The 19,789-nt window shown below is 39.3% G+C and overlaps 1 protein-coding gene across 1 annotated transcript in view; it reads left to right on the top strand.

Annotated features, from left to right (window-relative positions):
- TG (thyroglobulin) overlaps positions 1-19,789 on the top strand; it is a gene marked incomplete at both ends in the record, with an annotated part of 159,517 nt that overhangs the window by 21,673 nt on the left and 118,055 nt on the right. The window contains 7 exons of the mRNA XM_082325442.1: positions 569-684; positions 1,856-2,049; positions 6,027-6,236; positions 8,517-8,671; positions 9,168-9,324; positions 13,402-13,626; positions 18,255-18,404. Of these exons, the coding sequence (XP_082181568.1) occupies positions 569-684; positions 1,856-2,049; positions 6,027-6,236; positions 8,517-8,671; positions 9,168-9,324; positions 13,402-13,626; positions 18,255-18,404 (1,207 nt within the window). The remainder of the gene's footprint in view (positions 1-568; positions 685-1,855; positions 2,050-6,026; positions 6,237-8,516; positions 8,672-9,167; positions 9,325-13,401; positions 13,627-18,254; positions 18,405-19,789) is intronic.

The raw sequence follows: 19,789 nt of genomic DNA, 5'->3' as shown, positions 1-19,789 counted from the left end.
AAGACAAAACAAGCAGCAGGTGTAGCCCTCCATAAGGCAGAATTTAAATAGTTTTGAGATGAAGACCGGGAATAGGAAGCTCTGTCCCTGCCTGCACTGCCCTCCTTCAGGGTGGCTCTGCCTAGGCCTTTTGCAGAGCTGTGCTTAAAAGGCACAATTTAATTGACTGACATTTGGGGGGCTCTTTCTTCCTGAGCTGTGAGGGAATGTCAGGATGAGAGGGAGTTGGATGCAGGTATCCCAAAATAGGGTCCATGATGCTCTCAAAACATGTCAGTGAGCAGGATAGAGCCCTGAGATGGGCAAGGAACAGATATTTCAAACCAAGATTATAGTACAACTTCATCTCAATGGGCTTTCAGTCTGCATACTGCTTCTCTCAGCACCTGGTCTGTGTATTAAATTAGGTAGACTGTATTTTAATATTTTGTGTTTCTTTTCAACATGTTGTATTAATGGAAAAATGTAAATATAATCAAATATTTTAACCAAACTTTGGGGTATGGATTGTAGCATGTCTGTATTAATATAGATTGCTCTGCATTGATATGTAATTGGTTCTTTGTAGACAGGAGAGTACTCTGTGCTACAGAGATCCGACACAGATATTTGGTGTGTAGATCCTGTGTCAGGAGAAGTATTTCAGCGTGGCAGCAAAGATTTGGATGGCAATCCTGAGTGTGAGTAATGCTTTCCCCACAGCCTGTGACACTAGTGGCAATGCCTCATGCTTTGCGGCATACGTACTTTCCTTTTCAGAATGATACCTGTGAAACACAGGGGGCTTACAGTTTAATTCCTCAGTGACGTGGTACATACAAGCACATCAACATTGAAAGGGTATCTGAAAATAGTTATCCTTTACTTCCATAACACCAGAAATACACCAGTCTAGACAAACTAATGAACAGGCTTCTATGCATTTTTTCCTTCCATTTCTTACCACCATAGAAAATTCTTTGGGCTTGTGGATGAGTTTTCTAAGGCAGTGAATCCTGAGCTGTGGGAACTGGGCCACGTCCAGTCAGTGAGTCCATTTTGCATGGTCCTCAGGAGAGGACAGTGAGTTAGAGAGTACTTTCATCTGGTGCAGCAAGTCTGCTTTCTTTTGGGCTAATGCGGGGGCTAATGATACATGCCCATGCAGACCTGCAACAGGCGTGATGGAGGATAAGTAACTGCGTGTTCAGTGAGTTGTGTAATCATTCGTTAAACAGGTTTACAAGCAGATGAACAAAATTAGTAAGAACAAACTTTGTCTCAAGTTTGGACTGAACTTTTTGGATCATCTTCTCAGGGGGTGGTTCTGTACGCTCGTGTCTCTGTTTTGTTTGTTTGTAGGAGACAATAAGTATTGCTCTTCCATGGTTGTTTTTTTCCCAGTTTTAAAGGTATTAAACTGGGACATTTTGACTATTTTAAAATGTAAATAATTATACTGTTACACTTAAAATGACCTCGCTCAAAAATTCTTATTAAAAAGATTATTTTGATTAAAAAAAATCAGCATCTAAATGATACGCTATCAAATTTATGGCAAAAAAAAGATATTAATACAGAATAAATATCAATATTTTTGCCACTATTTTATTGATGCAAACTCATATAAACTGCACTTTAATCCCTGGAAAAAAATGTATTTTTTTCTAGTGGAAGTAAAATTTCACGTTTCTATAATGATTCAAATTATTTATGGTTTCATGAACACTCACCTTTCTTCCTTACACAAAAACAGGCCGAAAGCACTGCTCTTTAGGACAATTCTGGACATTAGCGTAGTTCATTTCTGCAGATGATCAGTTTGTTGTCTTCTGCTCTGTATCTTGAAACAAATTTCTCTCTTTAAAGGTTCCAGTTTCTGTAATATGCTGAAGTCTAAAACTCGTTTACGAGAAGTTGGCAAAGGCTACATCCCCCAGTGTGAAGGGGACAACGGGACTTTCTCACCCGTGCAGTGCAGCCAGGATCAAGAGAGCTGCTGGTGTGTCTTCGACAATGGAGAAGAGGTTCCAGGGACACGAGTCAGCGGAGGAAGACCTGCATGTGCAAGTGAGTTCTTGCTTGAGGCGCATTGCTTCTGAGTAAGCCCAGGTCTGGTACTTGACCCAGATCCTAACTTTTTCCAGTATTTAGTTGTATTTAAGCTTCTTTGTTCAGGTCTTTACAGAGATTTTTGCTCAAGAGGTATGGTTATCTTTGTGTTACAGCAGATTTCAGACCTACCTGGACACAATGTCTAGTTTTCTTCAAGTGCTTTGTCAGGGCAAAAGGAGAAGGGAATGCATCTTTGAGTTTTCTTTATTCATAAAACTGGTTAAATCAAAGCAGTTGAGCTATTAAACTTAGCTAAAATGTCAATCTGAACAGCTTGGTGCAAACTTGAACCTGTTCCAGACTGAGCTGGCTCTGGGATTAAAAGCCATTCAACCGACTAAAATAAAATTTGAAAAATGTATGCTTCTGCCATTTCTACTCTTGCCTTGTGACCAGAGTTGTGAAAAGGACGTGCCAAAGCACTACATATTCACAGTGTTTCCTGCATGACCAGAGCCGCGAAGCACTGGAATTCACTCACCGTTTCCAGTGAGATGTCCAAATGGGAGACATTTGGATAAATTTAATTTGCAAAGCCTTTATACAGCTCCCCATCACTGAAGCGAAGCAAAACAAATTAAAATTTCTACAAGGCTATGGTCTGAAGTGTAACGATTAGTGGAAACTAGAGATGTAAAAAGAAAACCTTCAACTAGTGCCCGCAGGACACTTCTGTTTCCATAGTTCTTTCGTTTTTTTTAAATGAGAACTGCTGGTAGATTTAAGAAAATGAGACCACATGATAAGAAATTGCTTCGGTTTCCTTTCGTGATTCTGCTATATAAAGAGCAATACATGCTCACGAAACAAATACCTGATTGCGTCAGCCCAGCTAGCTGTAAGGCATCATTTTAGTCAATTAGATAACTCCTCAGCCAACCTGGAAACCACCACCAACATAATTTTCTTTGAACTCTTTTGTACCAATAGAGATCTACGCGGATGGAATTTTATGAGAAGTTGCGAGGAGACCCCAGGGTTGTATCTGCTCCATGCAGTGTGGTGATGTGTGGAGACGCCCAACTGAGCTCTGAAGAGATGAGCTCCAGAGCGAGGGTGGCATATCCATGTGAACGTAGCAGTCCAATATGGCTTCTAGCTCTGCAGAGAAGCAGAGCTAATCGGTATAACAAGTACAGTGCTGCTGCCATCTTGCTTTCAGGTTATGGGCTAGTATCTCTGTGGGACATGGGTCTGTGTGATATTTATTTTGTTTGGATCAGCTGGAGGAACTCAACGCGATACCCGGCACTCAGAAGTACAGATTGACTTTCCCATAGACTCTGAAGGTGAACAGGGAAAAGTGGAAGTGTTTATAGTAGGCCAGAGAAAAGTCAGAACTAGTTGTAAATGTTAAGAAGTCCTTGATATCTCCTTCTCTCCATGAAAGCTCATTTTCTAGGTTTCCCCCTAAATTCCAAGGAAATTTATGCAATATGTTCTAAGGATGGTGTAGGTGTACCCCGAGATATGCCCCTAAGATGATTTTCCATTTTGCGTGCACATCTGCTGTTTCTTGGGATCCTGTAATGCTGTACTTTCCCTAGAAGAAACAGTGACTGAATGATTAATGACCTCTCTTTTTTAAGACTGAGCTGAGAGAGAGAAGTGCTTTGAAAATACAGTGGAAACCTGGCTTTACTGAAAGCTATTTGTTATTTTCTGCATAGAAATACCATTGAAATAATGTTTAATGATTTTCCTGGATTTTGAAATAGTAATGGAACTTTTTCATGCTAAACAACTCAGTTATTGTGTAAGAATAAAGAAGCAAAGGTTATTTTTCCTCTCAATCTACCCAGCCTTATACAGTCCTGGGAACTACTAATAATTGTTCAGGAAAAAGGCAAGGGAGTACTATCTCACTATCTTGGAGATCTTGTCTATCAGCAAAAGAAGCTGTTGTGGTAGGAAAATATGATAAACTTCTCCTCCAACATCAGAACAGACAGCTGTAAACAACAAGTAATAACTCATAGTGCCCAATGCATGCAATGAGGTTTTCATTAGCTTAATCATTTCCATCAGAGGTAGAATCCTACTTTTTCTAGTTGACATGCACTGGAGAGATGATGCCAAGTATCCCAGCAGTCCTCACATGCATCTCCCATCCTGATACCCATTTTCCATAGCTCTGAGTGGAGATAGAGAGAAAGCCTTCCAGAGAAGGTCCTCAAGACAGTATTTTCCTTATAGAAATCTTTAGAAACACCTATGAAAGAAGTGTTAATATTCAGCTGGATTCTGATTCACTCTTAGAGGATCGAGAAATTGGGGCAGAAATAGAAGAACGACAAGATGGTGTAGGCTTGATAATGATAGTAAATGAGATGACATCTATAGAGGGGTAAATGAGCAAATTACTGATTGCGAACTGAAACCTGTGAACCACACCAGGAAACCATCCATCAGTTATGTTTTGAGGGCTGGTTATTTTTCTAGTTTTCATACCAGCTCTCATTGGAACAGGCAGTAAAAGACTATAGCAGCACGTGGCTGAGACTGGATTTGACTTTCTGGATATAAAAATGTGTTAGAGCAATAAAGAGACATAGACTGATTTTTATATACTTCATATTAAGAGATATTAATATAATTTACACATAATGGTGGATGTAGTTTACATTGGTCAGGGTAAGTATTACTGTCTCTTTTACAGTGATATCTTTTGATCCTAAAATCTCAGGAGGTTTATTAAGTTTGTTAAGCAAGTATGCCAGGTTTCCACCTTTACTGAAAAAGAAACTGGATACAGAGTCAATGAGTGAAGAGGAGGAATGTAGTGGCCCCATTTACAGAGTTATTGCAGAAAAGATGCTATAAAGAGACTTGGAAAAAAAATGCATTTGGCAATTCAGAGAGACAGATATGAAAGCCTTTTATTTTGGCATTGAAATTCTCAGGGTTGGAAAACAAAGATGTGCTGTGCACACTGGATCCCAGATTCATCCTGCAATGTTTTAAGCTTTAACTGAAGTGGCTGCTAAGTTAAGAAATTAATCTCCACATCTCCATCAGAAGAGGAGAGAGAGGCTGCTCAGACCTGAACCTTCAGCAGGGTTTGCCTTCCTCCAGTGACTAGGGAGGCTGGGACCGATCTGAGCATTGGTATTTGGAAAATGATCTATACATACACCAAACAAGTGAATTGTATGATATGAGGACATCTTTTTCTTTATGTTTATTTCTAAGTGAGGAAGTTGGTTTTTCTTCCTATGTTTTGTAGCTTTAGAACTCAGAAGTGTTTCATTATTACTAGGTATATTCGGTAATTACATTGGGATTTGGCTAAGATTGAGTGAAGGCGTTGGTTTGTACTGATTAGTAGAAATTAATTATCATTGTAGTTAGCCTGCTATTGTCTGTTACAGCAGGCTAGCAGGGTTGAAATGACTGTATTGATGCAGAGTGAGTTGACAGGCTAAACTTTGTGCTCCAACTCCGAAGCTGTGTACTACTGTTAAGGACCTGCTGAGTCACCAGAAACATCCTGGTGCTGTTGAAGACACCATAGTCATGAGTTCCTCATCTTAAAGTTTTCAAACTTCATTCTAAAGAGAATTGAGATTTTTTTTGGCCCTGCCTATTTTCTCCGATATCTTTTGTAAAGGTTTGTTCTGCTGATGGTTAGAAACCTCCTTCTCATTTCCTGCTCAAATTTATTCGTGACTGTTTTAAACTTATCTGTTCTTAGAAACCATGCACATAGCTTTCTGGAACCAAAGCATTACCCATCAAAGACAATATGTCTCTTTTCATCAGCTTTAGTAAACTGAACCATGCTGACATCAAACCTGATCCAAGTTGAGATGAGTGGGAAATGCATAAGGTTCTGTCTAGGTTTTCTCTGTTGATATGAGATTATGCGGACTTTTTACTAGAAGTGCTTCATAGCATGCCACTAATGTATCCCCTTTCTCATGTGCCTAAAGGTCCGCAGTGTACTCTGCCATTCGGTGCCTCATCTGTTCTCAACGGAGCTGTATTTTGTGAAAACATTTCTGGGCAAGCTTCAAGCGTTCAGCAGTGCCGGCTGGTTTGTCGCCAGGGCTTCCACAGCGCCTCTTCCAGCACGTCGTTTCAGTGTGATGTGCAACAGCGTCGATGGGTCTCGGCTGCCCCGCTCTATCAGGCCTGCCAGAGTATGTCTGAACTGCTGTGGGTTGGGAAGGGCGCAGAGCACTGTCAAGAGATGTACAAAAATGTGTTTTCATCACGAAGCTACTGCGTGAATGACAATAATAGGGCACAACAGTTATATGGGAGCTGCTAAATTAAGGTGCAGTAGATTAGTCCTGCCTTCTGCCATTTTCATCTCTGTGTCTTGGCTAGCTCATATGCCAGAAACAGTCCCGCTTTTCTGTGATAATATGGCTATAAATAGTTATTCAATCTATATGCAGATTTTTTCTTTGCAAGTTAAAAGATGCTGGCACCATGAAGTGTTTCTGATGGAACCACTTAGTCCCGGAAGAACAGATGAGCGCCAGATGTTTGAATTTGGCAGAACTTGACTGTTTATTTGCATAATCAAGTCACTGTTACTTCTGCATCTTTTTGCAGCAGTCTGTTCTTTAGGATTATTGTTGTCTTTGATGGCTGACTTGTGTTTTTCAAATAATTTTTCTTTCAAGAAAAAAATGGCACTTTAAATCTTGGAAGAATCAGTTGTCTATTCAGAGCTCGTGTAATCGGATATTAATGTTGGCCTTTTCAATTATTTCAAATAGAGATACATTCTGATCAAAACGGTAATTTGTAGCAGTGCTGAGCTCTGAGAAATGCAGATCTTGATGCCAAGTTTACAGCTACTCTTCATCTCCAGAATGGGTTAAACCCATTCTGGAAACTGCTGTATTGACACTTTTCCAGTTGTACCACAGGTCTTCTGTTCCAAATGTAAATGATTTTAAACTTTAAATTTCAGACTGAGACTTTTGTCTGTCTGTAATCATGTTTGCTAAGTTTTTGTAGCATGTTATGAAGTAACTTTCATGTTTGCCTGATGGCAGTTGAATAACTGTAAGGCTAGAGGGGAGTGTGTGGCAATCTGATAAAAGCTGCCATTTAATGCAAGCTAAGGACTTCCCACAGTAACTTGTGTCTGAAATAGACCATGATTTTAAGGAGAGATAAAAAATTCCCAGTACATCTGAAGGTGATTGAATAAACTTCACGATAATGGAAAATTCACCACAACACTTAGTAATTTGTTCCAATGGATAATTACCCACACTCTTAAACATCTTATTTCCTCTTCCTTATGTGTACACTTAGACACTGTGGTTAAGTCAGCTCTTTATTCTCTGATAAACTAAACAGATAAAGGGCTTTGTGCCTTGCAGGAAGAAGCAAGCTTTTGTGTCCTCTGGTCCCTCCCACCGTTCTCCTTGGATACTCTCCAGGCTTTCCCACGCTCACTCATTTTGGGAGCAAGGGATGGAATTGTGCTCCAGCAGTGGCACTTGTACGTGGTGCAGGGAGGGTCTGTAGAGGGAGAGCTCTGCTGCTTCTCCAGGCTGGTGGGATAAGAACCAGCTCCATTTGCAGGTGGCACGACAGCATCACCATTGTGCTGAATCTGAGATAACAAACCCTCCATGAAGCCTGGGATCAGTGTAAATCTAGTGGAGAAAAGAAATTTGCACCTTTTTTATTCTGGCTAAAAACTGGCTAGATAGATAGATAGATTTTCATCTTGTGACTGATGAGCTCACAGGTTTCCCATTGATTTTTGTGATTTGCATCACTTTGGTTTGCTATCAAAAAATTGGAAGGCCCTTGTAGATGTCCACATCAACACCATTATTATGCAATGAAATTTATTCTCTTCTAAAACTTGACTCCTAGTTAATTTGACAGCCTAGGTTTCTGAAAGCCCATTTGAATTAGTATTAATTGCTTTAACCATTTAATTCCTTTTTTAATAGAAGTTCTTTCGTGATTGTGTCTGAGACAAGCAGAGCTTGACAGGTCAATAATTCCTGTCTTCCTGTTTCTTTTCTAAGTATTGGCATAACATCAGCTTTCATCTAGTTCTCTGGAAATTCCTATCTGCCAAGGCTTACAAAAAATCATCATTAATGATCCAGATTGTTTCTTATCCTTCTGAGAGTTAATTCTCCAATGTAAAATATCTCTTTATATAATTATAAACTATATAACTTATATACCTATTATATGTTATATATCTATGTCACCTATCTTTTTCTCTAATTCACAACACACATTTACCAAGCATGTCTCTTGCTGCTTATTATTTACTACGGACAACTCTACTGCTTTCACCTAGAAATGGAGAGTTGCTACTAATGCAAGATCAAAATGCCAAATCAATGTTGTCTTTTTTCAAAGTAACTTTTAAAGTCAGTTTCCACATTAAATAGTGAGGCTACTAAATGCACTTTCTGCTTATTTTTTAGAGCTCCAATTACTTCAGACAGTTCAAGCTCAAACACACTTTCAACTACTACTGCCTCCTGAGAAGACCTGTAGTTCTGACTACTCTGGATTACTCCAGGCATTCCAGATATTTATTTTAGATGAGTTGAAGGCTCGTGGTTTATGTCACCTCCAGGTAATTTCAATTTCTTATTCTCTGTTGTTGTGGTTTTTTTGTTTGGTGATTGAGTGGGGGGTTTTTTTGGTATTAAAAAAAAAAAAAAAAAAAGGTGAGACACAAAGTAAAACTTTGCCTGCTTGAGAGAGGTGGAAGAGCAGAAAATGCCATGAAATCTGTCAAGATTGGCAGCACTCTCATATGGATGGCTGGGAAAATAGGATGTTTAGTCTCATTGACCTCACATCGGCAGATCAGCTTAATTGTAGCCATAGAAGTCATATCACATCAGTCCAGTATTTATTAAAAATATATTTTGATGGAAGAGAACCCTTTGATTAATCTTACAGTGAGTAAATGACCTGCTAAAATTATCTTTCCCTACTTCTGTTTTTTACAGGCCCTTTTGAAAATGTTGCCTTTGAGCATAGCACAGTGCAATTGAATAGGGAAAGGCAAGAACAGAAGGTTCTCAGGTTGACTAACCGTGGTTTCATTTAATTCTGAATTTGAGGTAAATGTGTTTGGAAATACCGGCTCGGTTTCTGTCTGTGATGATTCCGCTGTCTATGTTGAATGCCTGAGCATGGACCGCCTGGGGGTGAATGTCACGTGGAGGTTTCAGCTGGAAAACATCCCGGCAGCTTCTCTCCCTGACTTACATGATATTGGTAAGTTTTTTTTTTCCCTCTTATATTTCTGTGAGTTAAGCCTGCTTTTCTTTTCATTGGTTTGCTTCCCTGTGTCTGCTCTTAGGAGGCACTAACAAGGTAGTATAAACGCTCACGGAAAGAGTCTTTATAATGCTGGAGTTACGTTTTTGAGCTTTCGATGTTGATATATTTATCTTTTCAGGCTGTGACTGCACAGAGGAAAGGAGCTATAATTGAATGTTTCTTTCTGATAGGACTGCCTCTCCCAGCTTCTTCAACTGAGATTGAAAACTACTTTATCAGGCATGAGCTGAACTGTCCCAGATGTTCATTTCAAGTAGACAGGTCCTCAGTGGTGGAAAAGATTGGGTTCCTTATTGGGCTGGACTCAGAGAAACACAATTCACACATTGCCAAAAATATAACTAATTTTTTCCAAGTTTTTTTTTTTTTTCTTTTAATTTCTTTCTTTTTTTTCCTTTTCATTTTCTATTTATTATATTACCTTTGACACTAAAGAATGACCCTTACCTCAGAAGCCCTAGAGCAATTATGCAGAGACCATTGACTGACAGATCTTTGTTGTGGTTTCCAAGTCAGTTAGGGATGGCGTAAGGAACTTCTTTCAAAGCAAAATCAGTGTTTCCCTTTAAAATAAAAGACATAAAAGATACATCCCAGGTTCAAATGCTCTCTGTTCCAGCTTTTCTTCAGTTTTACTGCTTTTCAATGGTGTTCCCAGCACTAAATATAAATAACTCTGCCTGCACGTGTCCTTCCTACTAACTATGGGGCTTGGAGACGTGTGCCCTACAGCAGTTTTTTCCTGATCAGAACCGAGTTCAAAAGCCTTCAGGATGCAGATAGCGGCTGCAGTGGTTGTGTGGTTCCTGGCTTTACAATCTGTTTATGTTTACATCCATTCAGTTGCTCAGATTATAAGGGAAACATGAATATTCAAGCAGTTTGCAGAAGGTGGATCAAAGTATAAGTGTGTTTGGTTTTATATTAAACTTTACTTTTGGAAGTGTTCTGCTTTGAGGGCATTATATTTTTGACCCTCTCCACACTATAATTTCTCCATATTACTAAAATTGCTTTTCAGGGAATGACTGTATAGTTTCAGAAGAAGCAGTATGAGTTTAGTCTGGGGAGATCAGACAACTGGGAACCTGCTCTCTGTATCCTTTTGGCACCATCAACTTCCATTACCTTCTAAGGCAGCTTTTGGTTTTTCTGTTTGAGGTGTTTTCTGGTGTATTTACACAGAGTGAGCAAGTTGGCTCTCTGATTTGAAAATCTACATTATTAAAATGGCTTCATTCTTTTCCTAGTTTCTTTATGGGTAAATAAGAAGTCTTGCTCTTGAAGTAGCTGAGAAAAAAATTGTTAAACAGAAACGCAACATGCATATGTTCCCAATGAAGAGTCTCAAACCTAAATCACTCATGAATGCTTCGTTACTTTTTTTCTTGCAGATATTTTCATGTATTAAATTCCAAGGCTGTGCAAATCCCTTCTTGAAGGATCTTATGCCATTTGGCTTCGTAGCTTAGGCCTCAGCTCTAAAATAGTACGGAACACTTGCAGCAACTTGTCTCTTTTCTGTTCAACAGTCAAAAATACTAATGATTATAAAAATGAGCTTTTGGTGGATGAACATACAGTAAACAGTTCCCATCAGTGAGACTGGAGGGAATCAATCCCTGCTCTATACAACTGATATTTTAATCTGTGTCTTTGTGCTTTGTATTTTCCTTAAAGAAAAAAAAGAACAACAAATTTACTTTTTTTCTTTCTGTTTTCTCTCACTTTCTCATTGGCCAATATAAACTCTGGGTAACGGTATGATACCTCTCAAATTAAAGTTAGTGTTTCATTCAACAGAGGCAGACCCTAAATCAGACTTGTCCCCACTGCACAACACAGGATGCAACTATTTGCAGGCTATTTCTGTATGTGAAAAGATGTATTGCACCCCAGAAGTCCACAGCCCTAAAGGTATACCAGACTCTGGGGAAATGCTTAGTAAGAACTTCCAGTAAATCTAACAAAGTATGAGATGTGTAGTAGCTTGAATTGCCAAAATTGTGCAGCAAAACAGGAGCAAAACCAGGGAAGCGCTATTATATCTGCCATGCTTTAGAGCATGCTGAATGTCCCAGGACCAGCAGAGAAGTGTGGCCCCAAGCTGGCCAGCCGTGCTGGAAGGGCTGAACCAAGGCAGCTTGTGTGAGACGTAAGATGTTGAGATGTTACAGGATGTACTTGTCTATTTGCAATGCTTGAACATGTATACTATAGTTAAACACTTGTTTATATACTCTGAATGTAAAGGTTACCATATATGCATGGATACATAGTGTGGTCATAGGAGGGTCACATTTAGCGATAGTGCTGAGAACTTTTCGACACAGGGGAACATTTCAGACTAAAGGAAATTCAGGAGACCTAAGTGGATTCTTACTGGTTTGACTGCTTCTTTTCTACATGTGAATTCCCTCCAGCTGTCATTTCAAGGTTATTTTTAATTCTGCTACAGCTGGTAACTAGACAGTTTGGAAGGATATTTGCTTGAATAAAAGGCTAATCTGCTTATTCCTGCTTTCAATTATGAGACAATTTCTGGCAAATCATTTGCAAAGTGTTGTTGGTTATGTGGTGATCTCCAATTACTTCCTCGCAAGCTGAGTATCATTTTGGCCTGGGGCTGAACAAAACTAAGTGCTATTTTGTTGATTATAGTATGTGTCAGTGCAGCAGAACGATAGGTTGTTCAATGCTGGAGAAAACAGAGCATTGAGAACATGAGGACACAGCTGTCAGCCTCAATGCGATATCCGTTCACTTTAGCCCGTAAGTGTAAAAACCTCGTGTCCCTCCTCTGCAAAGGGGGAAACAACATCTACACGACAGCAATCAGCTACGGACCAACACTGAGGAAGAGAAGGCACCTACGCTTTCAGTATTCAAGGTCTAGGTTGATCTTTCAGTGTCTGGCTGTGAAATTCTCTCCCGCACAACTGAAAAACCACCCCTGGGCTACAGTGCAAAGTTAGGAAACTCACCACGTGAGAAGGCAGTAGTACCCTCAGCTATTTGCCTTGGACACATCAGTCATAAAATAATCTTTGTACAGCATGTAAGCTGTAACATTCCTCATGCTCTCCTTATGTATATAACATCCCCCCTGTGAAAATTCAGTATCCAAGGCCATTGGTGTACTCACAAAACTCAAAGTATACAGTGTGTAGAACTTCCCTTTTCTGGGTTATGGGCTGCCCATCACCTGTAGGTACAGGAGGCCTTTGTCTTGCAAATTTGAAGCAGTAAACCACACCAACATTTCATTCAATGCCATAAAGCCTACAGGGTTAAACAGAATCTGATAACAAGAAAAATGTGCTGGGAACACTGTTGTAGTAGTTCTGGTGCAGTAAAACTGGGGAATTCGCTCTTGATCTAGCACTGAAGATTGTCCTTGCACAAGTCATAGAAAGGGAAGCTGTCTGGGCAACTAAGAGTATAGAGAGTAGGAAAGGTACTCACTGTTTTCCAGCCTTCAACACCAGCTTCAGCAATTGTGGAGACCGTGTCTGTTGCATAGGTGGATGTGTTGAATATCAGTAGTGTGATGGAAGGTGATTATTATATTGTTACAGATGCTGGCCTTCAAAAACAAACCAACAAAATGCTGAAAAAGAAGCAAATTATACTCCTTGAAAAAACAGGAATAAATTAAATCTGAATGTCAGATAATCCTGGTTTTCATCTACTGATTTTTTGTAACTCAGAAATCAAATTTTGTTCTCTGATGGTTTAGTTTTTGAAGATGCCATTTTTTATTGTGTGTGTTTTTTGTTTTTTTTTTTTTTTTTTTTTTTCCTTAGCACTCTCTACATATACTGAGATTAGGACTTTAATCTGATAGACGCTGTACAGACTCACTCATTCTTGTCTGCTGTTTGCTAACACACTTGTATTTCTGTATCTGCCTGTGTTTTTAACTTAAAGTTCATCAGTTTCTGTGTGGTTACCCGTTCTCATATTGGGAGTCTCTTTCATGCTATTTTGTTGTATTTTTCCCCCCTTTAGAAAATGCAATTGTTGGAGAAAATCTCATTGGATCATTTATAAAAGAGATCAAGGATGGTGGTTTTCTGCTGCATTTAGACTCCAAGCAATTCCTAGGAGATTCTTTCATTGATTTTCCCCGGGATGAAGAGTTTGATCTGTCTCCGAGTGTGCAGCTAGGATGTAGAAGTGGGTTTCGAAGAACTTCACCTCCTGGGAAAGCAGTCCCAAATTCACAAGGATGTGGTATGTCTCAGTTTAGCTTTTCCTTCTTTAATGCTGTTAGGAATCAGTATAAAACTAAAGTTAGAAAATCATCAGTGAACTTGTGTTTATGGTTAATATGTGAAAGGCGTGAAGCACTGACACGAATGACAAATGTGAAGAGAGGTGGGAATTAGTGCTTTGCTTACTGTTCAGTCCTTGTGTTGAACCAATGATTTGGAAACGGGCATCATGGCACTGACATAGTATAGAAGGTTTTGTGAACATTTTTTCGGATTTTTTAGATCTGTCTGGTATTAGAAGGTCTTTCCATAATGTACACGATCCTTAATAAGAAGATTTCACAAAGATAATGGAGCCAGAACTTCAGATGACAATACATTACCCAGAATAGAAATGTGGATACAGAAATGGCAAAAGTCCTGAGACTGTGAATTCCTGGGCCAAGTCCAGCCAGCTCAGATGGAAGCTTTCTCGATGTTGGCCAACACCCAGACCTGATTGCAATTCTGCCCTCTTTTCATCTTCTTTCCCTTTGTTTAGCCTGCTTCCCTGGAACAGGCTACCTTTCTGCCAACATCCCGCATAGGGCTGCCAAACCTACCTTTTTGATGGATCCCCGTGGCTGTGCCTAGTACTCCTGTGTACCAGGTCATGCTGCCAAAGAGCCTTTGCCTTAACAGTCCCGCTCTTGTTTCTATCAACATCAGCCCTCCTACAGTGCAACCCTCATCATTCTCATTGGCCCAATTAGCCTCAGTGAGTCTGTCCAGGGAACCAGGGAAGTGGCTGAGTCCCCAGCCCTGGAGGTATTTAAAAGATGGGTAGACGTGGTGCTTAAGGACATGGTTTAGTGGTGGACTTGCAGTGCTGGGTTAATGGTTGGACTCAATGATCTTAAGGGTCTTTTCCAACCTTAACGATTCTGATTCTATGATTCTAAGTGATGAATCAGTTCTGAACTGCTGCAGTTTCCAGCTTGGCCCTTTAAGGGTAATTTCACTGCAGTTGCAGTTCATCTCTGTAGTCTGAAACACTTCAGATTTTGGTTACTTAAATACACCATACAAAAAAATGATTAATTCATACTGAGAATCCGGAGTCTGTAACAACTTGCAGTTACCTAACAAGATGTACTGTTGTACTGATTAAAGGTGTCATTATTCATTAAGTAGAGTCCATCACTTAGAGCAGAAGAACTTACAAAGGATTGGATCTTTCTGCCAAATATTTCCTGCCAGGGACAAAGGCCTCTAGGAAGCAGTGAATTAATTTGCTTTCTAAGTTAGTTCATACATATTTGAACCAGCCAGCTGTAGAAAAAGGCACTCAGTAAAACAGAGTTATCATAGAGATGCGGAAAGGAGACAGTTTCTGCTCCAGCTTTTGGCAGAGATTTTATATTCTAAGATGTCATGGTAGACATGCTGTTGGACACTGGTTTATGTAGTAGGCCTGCATATTTTATTCTAAATAGGAGATTTAGGAATTCAGTTTCTTGTTCCTTGTAGATAGATATATATTTAATTTTATTTTGCACTATGGATATATTCTGGTCATTTGTCCTTCTGGGTCTGTTTCTTTACTAATACTAGGGACTGATAATAAGAAGTTATCACCTGTGATTACAGAAATCAAAGTTGTGTGAGGGTGACAGGGATTCTTTCTTTATTCTCTTCCCTTTCTTGTTCCGCCTTGTTGTTGAAATACAATTGTCTTTTCAGATCCTGATCTTATTAATTTGTTTGTTTTTATTTCACTGTAAGTGACATTTCCCCTTGCTTCAGGAAGCGTGGACATCTCTTAGTAGCAGCAGCAGCTTTCTGGTGTTCTTAATAAACCTAATATTTTTCATTTAGGAACATGCAGCTTGCATGAATCTACCTCTTCATCTCTCATGTATTTTTCTTACAGTCATCTTCTTCTTTAGGTTTGCATCTATTACTGCTTTGTTTCATGTTTTTCTGCCTGTAAAATGGGTAACATTTATCATGTGTTAGTTTTTCTTCTGTGACATTTTTTCCTTGTCTCAGTCTTATACTGAGTTACTTTACCCCACAGGTATTTATGAACATAATTCCTTAAGAGTCTGAGGTAACAGTTTTCTTTTAGCTAAATTTTAAAGGGACCTTTTCTAAGGTGTGAGTCAAAAAGAACGGAGTCGGAAACTCTCCAGGAGGCAGCTTTATGAACTTTATGAACTCAACCCCTCTCCCCCCATTTATTTCAGGAGAAAACCTAAAGCCTGTTTGTGAGTTATCTTTGGTTTATCATATGTTTTTATGCTGGTTCCTTTTATTATTTAGAATGCTTGGCAATTTTCAGAGTTACTTTCAGCAGAGCATAACCCAAATCAAATAAAGTGCTAGATTTACAGCTGAGCTGGCAGCTCAAGGCTTCATTTGTAATAATCTGGATCATGAATCTGATATCCCAAAGTTTTCCACTATGCCTGAAGGGAGGAAAGAGCAGTGCAAGCATTGGGTAATGATCATTTGTGACAGTCTTTAAGCATGCTTAGCATCATGAGAGCTGGTCTTAAGTAAAAGGAGGCTACTCTGAGGCGTGGTACCCCTGCACAGAGTTGCTTTGTGTTTCCCAAGTGAGTTGTTCTTCAGCCTGGAAATTGCTGCTCAGCATGTTGTTTCCCTGGTACGCAGAAGCCTGAGTCTGGTTAGAAGTGAGGCCAAGCTACAAATCTGATGTGCAGGAGCAAGGGATTCAATTTGGCTGTTTAAATTTAAATTTTATTTTATCATATTATTATTTTATTTATTTTTTCCCGTTCTAGGGATACAAATTTTGGGCCCAGTGCTAACGCTTAGCTCTGAGATTTAGGCTCAAGGCTGTTCTCTAGTTTCCTACATTGTTAAAATATATGAATGTTAAAGCTTGAAAGAAGTACAATGTGATGGTTTGTCTGACTTCTAGAATCAAACTTGACCTCTGTGTGATTATGTCAAGTCTAACCTATAGCTGAAATGACACATGCCTTCAAGAGTTAGAGAGTCTAAAAAACATATGTCCCTGCACCAACACTTTTTGCTATTCTGTGTGCCCTTTTGTTAATCTAATGTGTGAGGCAAAAGGCAATTTTTGTTGCTTAAAATGTGATTAGAGACACAGATGTTACTTTCACATCATAACTACAAAAAAAGGAGGATGCTTTGAAAAGCTTAATTTGTTTCTTTTTAAACTTTAATTGCTTAATTAGTCTCCCTTATCCTTTGCATTTTGTCTTCAATTTAGGCATGGATTACTCATTTCATTTTAATTTCTACTGTTGTTCATTTGCAATGAGAATGATCCTTTCTGCATGTGTTGGAAAATGTCTTTAAAATGTATCAGACACTCTTGTGTATTAAATAATATGCACGAGAAAGGAGCATTCTGTCTGATCCAGGATTTTTTGGTTCTGTAATTGATTTTAGATATGTGTTATACCTAAAGCAATTGCCTTGATGCGTACTTGGGAGGAAAATTTCAGTCTCACAGTTGTCTCATCCTAGACTTTCCCATCGGACCATTTAGAGCAGATGAAGGAAGAGATGATTGTTTTTATACTAGCTGTTGTTTTAGTCTGTTCTAATTTAGGTGCTCCTGTAAGTTAAATTAATTTACATTCCAGTGCCTTGGCCAGAACAGCAATTCATCATATGGGTTGTAGTTGGGATGGCCAATTTTCCATTACTGTTTCTCTCTCATACAAGTTTAAACTGCTGTCAAGACATAGGACAAAAGCAGAAATGAAGTTTTGCACGTTGTCAAAGTCCCAAAATATACATTTGATAGTGTTTTGAAGGAAATCTACATCTGGAAAGCAGCTGTGAAATAACAAGTAAAGGTATTGTCCTGCAAATTTGTCTGTGACTCTTCTGCTTTAATGTTCATTCCAATGATCTGGAAGGAAAGACAGTATTTTGTGACCTCCCAGAAGACAATGAATTTTCTTTGTAATATGCAACAGGTCAGCTGGAAATATTACTCCTTATTCGTTCTGTAAATGATATATATGCAGACTAAGAATATCTTTTTGTTTTGTGTTTGGGTTGTCATGTGCACAACTAGTGACTTTTAATCCAGGCATTACTGTTTAGTTTGGAAGTGAGTACCAAAAATTTCATTACCAGGAATTCTGAATGAAAGTGTTACCATATGGTGGGTTTCTGGATGATGTTTTTGGAGTTTCTACTCCTGGGAGTCTTCCTGTTTTTGTAGTGTTTGTAGAAGTTACTCCATTTGTAGCTTGTGTTCCTTCGTTCTCTTTCACAACTTATCCACAAAGTACATTATATTATTACAAATAGATTTGACTAATGGAAATCCGGCCTGGACTTGGCATTTCCAAAGAGCATGTTGTGCACTAATTCAAGAATATTTTTAGGATGATCTGAGAAAAAAAGACCACATTCTATATTCCAGTCATCTGTGAGATTAATGAACATTTAAGGAGCATTTACCTGTATTATTCCATTTAGAAACATCTATATTGAGAGCTTGACGCCTGCGGCAAGTCTACCAGTGTGATACATACACACACACACACACACACACACACACACACACACACATATACCTACACATATGTGTGCGAATGCCTGAACTGGTTGGAATCCATGAGAGTAATAAGGTGGTTCTTCTCTTTGCAGTTGTTTGTCCTCCGGGCAGTCATTTCCAGAATGATGAATGCATTCCCTGCCCTTTTGGCTACTATCAGCATCAGACAGGACGTTCCTCTTGCATCAAGTGTCCTGTGGGCAAAACTACCAACTCCTATGGGGCATTCAGCGCTGATCACTGTAAGTCGAACTCACTTCTTCCCCTACCCTTTGTATTCTGGCTTCAAATAACTAATGTAATTTTTTTTTTTCCATCTGTAAGTTTTTTTTAAAAAAAAAAAAAAAAAAAGATCCTCCCTCTGTTTTTTTTTGTATGGGTATGATCTCTTCTGCATACATTCAAAGACGTTTTTCAAACACAGAAAAAGCTGTCTGGTGTTTTGACCAAAAGTGCCTGAGAAACGAGTGGTCAGTCTCATCCAAGATGTTGTGGTTCCTTCAGACATGTTCACTGGCCTCAGGAATGATATCTGGGTATTCAGTATCAGTGAGAAACATCTTATGTAGTTCATTTATTGTCACTTTCATGAACACTAAAGCAGTCTTGTCTTTGTGCAGCTCTTTTCCCTGCAAGTACAAATACTTCTCACGATATGATTATCGATATGTTCACAAAGTTGGTGTATTCTGTTTAAATGACTTATTTTTGCATGCAGTCCCATAAAGAAAATCACTTAAGTCCAAATTCAGTTTTGTCTGCAGCATTAGCTCATGGATAAAAATAAAAGTGGGTAGTAAGAATGCGTTTCTTGGGAGTATTGGTCGGTATAGCGACTGCTTTGTTCTACTTCAACCTATTTATTCTCTTAGAATCATAGAATGCTTTGGGATGGAAGGGACCTTTAAAGGTCATCTAGTCCATCCCCCCTGCAATGGTCAGGGACATCTTCAACTAGATCAGGTTGCTCAGAGCCCCATCTAGCCTGTAAGTATCCCTCTTAGGTTGGATTAAAAAACAGATTTTTTGTAATGCACCTTGACATCAGTTAGCTTTTGTCTAAAGTTGTCATTCATTTCCATATGTGTTCCCAGTGTAGACATTGGACTCCTGTGCTTAAAGGTTTGGTCCTTAAGTTTTCCTTACTGCACTTGCAGTTTTCTTTATTGCACGTGCCTGCAACTAAACCTACTCCTTTCCTGGCTTCTACCTTGCCTGTGTGTTGAATCTGAGTGCCAGCCTTTTTCAAAGGGCCATGTTGTACACATTTAGCTTTCTTCTTTCTGTCTTTCTCCCTCTCTTTTCTCCCTCTCCTTTCTCCCTCTCTTTCTCCCTTTCTCTCTCAGTCTTTCTCTGTCTCTCTCTCCCCCCCCCTCCTTCTCTCTTTCTTTCCCTCCCCTTTTCCCTCCTCCTCCCCCCCCTCCCCCATCTCCTTATAGAGTCTGAGGATTTTTCTGAATTAACTGCCAGATAAAAAAAAGAAACTATTGACTCACAAACACAACACAGGAAAATTGGAGGGCTGAAGTGTTCTCCTCTATGCTGCTTACCTTGTTTTCCTCCCAGAGGTTGTGCCTCTGTGGGAAGGATGGCTGAGAGGCATGGGAAGCCTTTCCTAAACTACCTT

This window comes from Platalea leucorodia (genome assembly GCF_965183815.1).
Source record: "Platalea leucorodia genome assembly, chromosome: 1".
NCBI lineage: Eukaryota > Metazoa > Chordata > Aves > Pelecaniformes > Threskiornithidae > Platalea > Platalea leucorodia.
Note: the sequence above shows the minus strand (reverse complement) of the source record. Positions and strands in the feature narration are given on the sequence as shown.